We start from the raw sequence: 7,340 nt of genomic DNA, 5'->3' as shown, positions 1-7,340 counted from the left end.
GCCCAGGAGCCCCTGGTTGAGGGCTCCGTCACACTTAAGTCTCACTTACTTTGCAGTAAATGCTTCTAAGAGTTATTTCACTTATATGCACAGGTTTGATGCTTTTGTTTTCAGATAACTTAAGATGTACCTGGTATTTGTCTATGAAAATAAGAATTTTGCTGCAAAACGTGACATGTTCGATAAAAAATTGCAAAAAGGCATTTTGCAGATGAGCAGGATGTGGGTACATTACAAAATGATCCGTATGAATATAAATAAAACAGACATCAGATATCAAGAGGCCAAATGTCAAAAAGATTTACTACTAGGAGGCAGTGTGTAGCTACTTTTCATGCTTGCAACAGAATTTGAAACAACTCAACAACCCAAGGCAGCTTGCACAAATCAAAAGAAACAAGATACAACCATGTATGGACATGTTCCTACGGTATTTTGTGCCACTCAAATATCTCACTTTGGAATATGTACAGTATCAATTAAATACCATCCAAGGCTATACCCCTTCCACAAGGTATGGTGAGCTACTCAAGTTAGCGTTCTATAAATAAATAATAGAGCACAGTAGAATAGCACCACCTGCTGGGAATAATTAAGCACTACCTGACTGCCTGTACAACCTTAACCAAGAATTATGTACTTGGGTGGAAACAGACATGTTTTCAATGAAATGTAATCAGTTTGTTGAACAAAACGATAAAACAATCAAATGTGTTGAAAACTAGTTTTACCACAATCTAATACAAGACATTTAGAAAAAAATAGCTAAAAGACATCAAATGCATGTTTTGAAAAAACTTGATTGAATGGACATCTTTTTAATAAAATGTTAAGGGCTGGGAGGGTGTCTTCCTAACCTATGAAAGCAACAAAAACATAAAATGACAAAAATGCAAAGTCAAGCTATACATTCGCAATTGAGAGATATATGCACAACCCTGTTATAGCCCTGCGGCTTTATTTAAAAGTAGGAAGTCGCCCCTCCTTCATGTGTGAGCAGTTCCTTGAAATTTGAAAAGAAAACGAATACTTCCAAACAGACTCCATAGTTGATGTAAACCATTCAAACAGAGGCTGGGTCATTACAGCAACTGATAATCTAAAAAAACATATCAATCCAATAAGGTGAAATTTTGACCATTTTGCCCTGCTGTCCATATGTCGTCTATGTTCAGGATCAAAGGGATTAACTTTCTGAAATGTACCACCACTTTGGAAATATGAAACACATACAAAGCGCTTGAGGATGCAAACAGAAGGCCTGTTGAAATGTATCTGATACAAATATCATTTGACTACATTCACAATGACACGGTTAGTGAAACATTTTAATCAGAATCAGCAGCTGTCAAGGCAATGAAAATCAGGATTTTTATTGGGTAACATTTGTCCAGTGGCTCTACAAACACAGAATTACACACCTGAGTTTATAACCCCCATTAAAGACGATTTCTTTGATTCAATTCTTGTTTGAAAAAGAATTAAAATGAGAACCCAACATCGACCCTTTAAAAATGGACAGAGAAAGGGCAAACAGTGATATGGTCACAGTCTACATAATCACAAACTTCAATGCTCAGCATTAATCGCTCTACTTGGCCACAAGGTGGAGCACTTGGGTCTGACCATCATGGATGCCTGAATGGAAGCTTGCCCTTACAGTGACCAATGGAGCGTCCCTGCACAAAAAAAAAAAAAAAAAAAAAAAAAAAAACTAAAACGACAGCTTTCTGTCCCAATGTTGGACCAGGTACAGGGGATTTAATCTACAGATGACCAGTTGTGAGTTCTCGTCATCAACAGATTTTTGGAAACTAACCGTATTTAGATTTCAATGAAAAATACTAAGAAATTGACATCCGCACATTAAAAGCCAAAAGCAAACGCAGCTAAAATATCCAATTTGTAACAACCAATAGGGGCCAGCTGTAAGGGTTATATTATGACGGTCCTATTGTGAATATTACAAATTTAAAAAGTCGACTTTTACAAGGTCCTACATACTCTGAAGAAACGGGGACAACAACGACGGCGACGGGCGGACGGGACACGCAGTTCAACCGGATCATGCGTGAGGAACACGTCAGGAAGGGCATTCATGACTTGGCGTGCTCGGTAAAGACGAGAAGATAAACCTGTTCTCGGACTAGTCCAGCGCTGCGGACACGCGGCGGGCAACCTGCGTGGAGCCACCAAAACGGCAGCCGTCCGAATCTGCCGCGCCACACGCCGACCTCCACATCTACACTATCACATCGGCACACGTCATACAAAACGCTCATGGGCGAACAAATACTTGAAGGGTATAGCTCAGGAAGGATTTGAGAAGATAAAAAAAATAACTCACTAAGCACATTATTCCGACAGTAAAACACCTCCCATTCCCAAGCTCTTGCAGTAGTTCTCAATAACTTGCCAGTCCCTCAATACTTGACAGCGTTGAAGGGGGAATAACAATGAGAGTAGCAGCCGCCACTGCTGGGGAGCCCGTGGTGTTTTTCAAATGGTCCGTAACAAAGAATATGGATTGTGAGTGCACACGTGTCTGTCTCCTGGGGGCTGGGTATGAGGGAGGAGGTGTTTGGGGGGGAAAGGGGGCCGGTCACCCTCACGCCCCCTGCTGGCCCTCCTACACAGCTGCAGTAGCCTTCTCCTTCTTCTCCCCGTCCTCGTGCCAGGTGAGACGCTCCTCGTAGAAAGCAATGACGATCTGTGGGCACTTGTGATTGGCCTCCTTGGCAAGCACAAGGTCGGCCTCATCAGAGTCTTTCCTGTTGGGACCGCAGGGTGGACGTTAGTCGTCTGGGACAGGGGTGTGCGACACAGCTAATGCAGCTAAACACTAACTCGCCGTACTCAGGTGCGAGACCAATAACCATTATCCCCAGTAACGTACAACTGGACTGGCATGGATAACCATTTACAGCCTTCAAATACTCATGCGCATTTCACATTCTTTTCTTTTCTTTGGGGCTTTATTAACAAGGATTAATATCAATATTATTAATTAATTCTGCGAGTTTGCTAGTATGCATCAAAATGGCTCATACTGAGCAGGTAGCATCCACACCCTTGAACTGAGGGCACCCGTGAACTGAAATGTGCCTCGACTCGCTGAAGAAACACTCGTTTTGCCTGCACACTTTGTGGCGACTGTCTAATTTAATCGCTCCAACGAGTAGGTCGATCACAAGCCTCCCATATTTGATTTTTTTCTAAAATATTTCGCCTTGGCTTATGTTAATGCTCCTGACATTTTATTATTTTGGATTTATCTGGTCGGACTCCCTTTCTATGGTCTGTAATTACCTTAGCAAACTTGATGTAGATGGTTGGGCTGTTTAGGGATACACCAATTATGATGATTAAGAGGTTTAACTTTTCTATCGGAGCTTGCGCAAGTGTGTAGACGTGGTCTAGGTAGGGAGAAACCTACTCAAAACGAAGAATCTGAGGCAATGAAAAGAGTTTGTAGAAAAACATTTAAATATTGAATTAGAAACAGTGAGGATACTAAACAGAAAGTAAACAGATTCTGTATCCATATAAAAATCTGTGTGGAGAGAAAGGGCCCCTGTATCCTACAGGTACAGGGTGATTTAAGATTAAGTCCTTAAAAAAAGTCTTTCATTTGAAAATAATGGTACCAAACTCCAACTAGTATTGATTAAACTTTAATTAATGTATGATTTTGATAAAATGGTGGAAACTGCAAAGATCAATATGTTAAAAGGGGGGGGGGAATAATGGGGTTAACAATTAGTCTTGAGAGTGTACAAAATTTTGAATTCCCTTGTACCTTTTATAGATTCTCCGGAGGACACCTCAAATGTGTCCCATCTTTAATTTGCAATAAAGGACTCATCTTCCTTCAACTCATCTTTGGGTTCACATCTTTATTATTTGGATGTATAACTGCAATACTGTATAATGAGTGAATGTAGGATCCCAGATCACTGTATTAAGGTGAGACCTATCACATGACCTGCTTCCGTAATATAATATTTCCTGTCATACATTTTGCCTTGAGCATATTTACTAAAATATTTAAAACGTTGCAACACATGGTTTTTAGGCGATTTTATCGTCTCCAGTTTCTCCATTTGCTTTATAGGTTTTAAACTATTTATTTATATGTATTTTGAAATTAAATTTTGTAAATTTTCCATGCAAGGTAAATTATTTCATTGGCTATTTTAGTGCCCATCACCTTACTAACCTATATGCTAAAGTAATAAGCTTGGACTCCATAATTTATGACTATGTTAGCATCAACGACCTGCATAAAAACTCATTTAGGATGTCTTTCCACCCGACAGCAATTCTCACACAGATCACTCTTGCTCTTGAGAAACGTGGAACAAAAACAAGGCAGACTTTTAAATGAACTGGAGCTTAAACTAAAACTGCACTAAATTCATTAGAACAGAAATGTAATCTAGCAACCCAATAGCCTCCGGTAAAGCCAACAACGGAGCACTGTGACTATATTGTTATGGAGTCCAGTTCACACGCACTCACCACTTCATTAAGAACATGAGGTCCCCACACGAGTCAGTCGCTCCAATTATCTTTTCCGGCTCCAGGCCCCTCTCAAAGCCTCTCGCAACAAGGATCTCATCCTGAGCAAAACATGACGACACTGGTTAAGAGCTTTTCTTTATTCTCAAACTCCAGCAACTCTTTCTACCACCAGCAACATAGAAAGGCACAAGGCCAGGTGTGTCTTCACCTCCTTTTTCCGCTTCGGCTTGCTGCCGCCCTCCTCCTCCTCGTCAGAGTTTCTCCTCTTGCTGCCGCCCCCATCCTTGGAGCGGGCCCCGGACGAGCTGGAGGATTTGGGAGCGCTGCTCGGGGGGGCTGGACCACTGCTGCCTTTCTTGTACGTCTTCATGAACTCAGAAATAAGGTCTGGACAGTCCAGGTTCTTCTCTGGCTCCCATGTGTTGTGTTTACTAGGTAAAATAAACAAAAACAAACAAAGCTATCTGTAGAAGACTTGATTTCATTCTACGTTCTGTAAGTAATTAAAAAGTACCAGCATACCATGATTTTACTGCTGAAACTACAATATGCAAAAACACTCATTAAAAATGAAAGTAGAGAGAGGGGGTCACTCAAATGGCAACGTACTCTGAAAAACCCTTCCACTTGAGAAAATATTCCACACGGCCCTTTACAACCCTTCTGTCTAAGACCTTCTCCACCACATATTCCTCTTCATCCGTGGACGCAGACTCGTCATCCTCACGGTTCTGGCTCTTTTTCCCCATGACTGTGTTTGAAACCCTTTTCTTCCCACGCGCAACTAAGAGAGGGGAACTCTCCCTGGCTAAACGAAGGGGTCCCTCTGCGATGAAAGAGAAAGGTAATTGAGAAAGACTGTCTGGTCAAAGTTGCTGTTAACATGGACAGAAAAGACAGTCAATTTTGTTCATGCCTTTCAGTGCAATACTTTTGCAATTTTCACCTATTGCGGCAGCTACTTTGAGTGCTTACCCGTAATTCTACCTCAGAGCACGCAGAATAGGCTCAGCTGCAGGTGTAAAATCACAGCATAAACTGCCCCGCCTAAAATGTAAAATTTCCAACAAAGTTTACCATGTGAATTTATGATTGAATAAGCATTACAAAAAAGAAGTATAACAAGAAAAACTTTTAGCACCGAGACTGGTTGCAATAAAAAATTGGTCTACAAACGTGATTACAGGGACAGGTGTACTACTGAATTCCACTTCCAAACTAAATTGGAGTGTACTCTTAGAAGAGCAACTGTGATACAAGCTATAAAAAAATATATACCTTCACTTGCTAGCTATAATATACACTATCTGAAATCAACTAGCCACACACACACACAACAAACCCTGTTTACATAAATACCGACACTCACTACCCATCAAGATAAGTTTGCACTGATTGGAACTAGAGAACATCAATTTAATAGTAACTCAGTACGCTATTTGAAATAACCCAAGTACACACATCACACCAAGAACACTATATAAATATGCTAAAGTGTAAACAAACGCGCAATTAATTGTTTCTACTCGGCTACCTAAAAAATAAATAAAACGACGGCCCCAACAATGAGCTAGCTAGCCACCTAGCTCGAAGAGCATCACGCTTTCTGCTAGCGTCCCCACACACTGTAGCAGCTAGCTGCTTAGCGCTAAGCAAACTCGCCCAAGCAACCACGTTACTTGAACATTATTTACACCACGACTATTCGATCACACCGCAACTATTCGATTCGTAAATTCGCCGTTTGCACTGTTACGTCACAGCCGAGGGGCGTTAGGAGGCGACCGTGTCGGTTGGACGCTAGCTAGCTACGTGAAGCTAGCGCGACCACCATCCTTACGTTCTTAGGTTGCCTAAGACTAGCTAGCCGACTTCCGCTACCAAATAAATAAACTTAAAAACTTCGTATTACCTACAGCGACAACGCAGCGACTCTTCATCATGTAACGGCACAACGTAGCTAACGAGCTAGCAGCGCGCGCGCCGAGTACGTCGGGTGCCATGGTGATTTAGACTAGAACGTTTCTAAGCGCCGCAGTTACCGCCTGGCTAGCTAGCTAGCCTCGCTAGCCTCATCTTGGCCGATTTCTTCTCATTATAGCTCTACCGACCGAACGTCGAAAATTCACGACTTGTACGCGTTACTTAACCGATGTAGCCCGCTGTGTATTAGTCTGACTCGTCTTAAAACATCGGAGGCCCTGTCGTGAACCTCCAGCCTCTGCCCATCAATTCAATTTAGCCACCTCAGCTAGCCTGCTTGCTAAATTTTGGGGGTAAATTATGATGAACGGGGAGGGGTCCATTTAATAACTAAATATCTATTGAACCGCATCCTACATACGCTGCAAAAACATGGAAAAACCATTATTTGGTGGTTCAATCAGAAACAACAGCACACTCACATAGGTCTTCTCTGGTCTTCTGAGGCCAACGAGCTCTCTCGCGGTTTTCCCTCCTAGAAGCCAGTCGGGCTCACGCGACTCAAGTGTGCGCGCGTGAGCCGCAGCGCGCCAAAAACACACAATAGCACGCGCACACGACGCATGCTCTGTCCCCCCCCCCCCCCAACTCGCGAAACTAATTATCAGCTTTTTTAAAATAACGTATACGTATATTTTTATACCTATGTTTCGTACTGTGTTGAACGATTCTAAATACGCACAATATTAACGTTTGATGAAATTAGTCACCGAATCAGACGCGTCTTGTAACGAAATAATTGCGATTGGGGGAATGGTAGCAGGTTAGGTAGCTTTAACCAGCTAAGATAGCCAGTTCCTATGCATTATATGACAGATATACTGAAGAAAAAT

At 41.9% G+C, this 7,340-nt stretch overlaps 1 protein-coding gene across 3 annotated transcripts; it reads right to left on the bottom strand.

Moving 5' to 3' along the window:
• Positions 1-276: 276 nt before the first annotated feature.
• Positions 277-7,062, bottom strand: cbx5 (chromobox homolog 5 (HP1 alpha homolog, Drosophila)). 3 transcript variants are annotated; one of them, XM_076984498.1, is made up of 6 exons: positions 6,930-7,062; positions 5,500-5,571; positions 5,134-5,350; positions 4,733-4,955; positions 4,522-4,622; positions 277-2,771 (listed from the first exon to the last, which is right to left on the bottom strand). In XM_076984498.1, the coding sequence occupies exons 3-6, from the start codon at positions 5,271-5,273 to the stop codon at positions 2,630-2,632; spliced, it is 606 nt and encodes a 201-aa protein (XP_076840613.1). In that variant the 5' UTR covers positions 5,274-5,350; positions 5,500-5,571; positions 6,930-7,062; the 3' UTR covers positions 277-2,629. The 3 variants fall into 3 exon arrangements, with proteins under 3 accessions (XP_076840613.1, XP_076840614.1, XP_076840615.1); XM_076984499.1 differs by lacking the exon at positions 6,930-7,062 and adding an exon at positions 6,107-6,378; XM_076984500.1 differs by lacking the exon at positions 5,500-5,571 and having other exon boundaries at positions 6,930-7,050.
• Positions 7,063-7,340: the final 278 nt, after the last annotated feature.

The sequence above is a fragment of the Brachyhypopomus gauderio genome, chromosome 21, assembly GCF_052324685.1.
Source record: "Brachyhypopomus gauderio isolate BG-103 chromosome 21, BGAUD_0.2, whole genome shotgun sequence".
Classification (NCBI taxonomy): Eukaryota; Metazoa; Chordata; class Actinopteri; order Gymnotiformes; family Hypopomidae; genus Brachyhypopomus; species Brachyhypopomus gauderio.
Note: the sequence above shows the minus strand (reverse complement) of the source record. Positions and strands in the feature narration are given on the sequence as shown.

What these genes read in the sequence shown, in the direction of transcription:
- cbx5 (XM_076984498.1), bottom strand. Translation starts at nt 5,273, where the DNA reads ATGGGGAAAAAGAGCCAGAACCGTGAGGATGACGAGTCTGCGTCCACG. An exon ending in AGCCGAAGCGGAAAAAGGAG is followed by an intron (nt 4,623 to 4,732) that starts GTGAAGACACAC and finishes TGTTTTGCTCAG; the next exon opens with GATGAGATCCTTGTTGCGAG. An exon ending in CTCATGTTCTTAATGAAGTG is followed by an intron (nt 2,772 to 4,521) that starts GTGAGTGCGTGT and finishes CGGTCCCAACAG; the next exon opens with GAAAGACTCTGATGAGGCCG.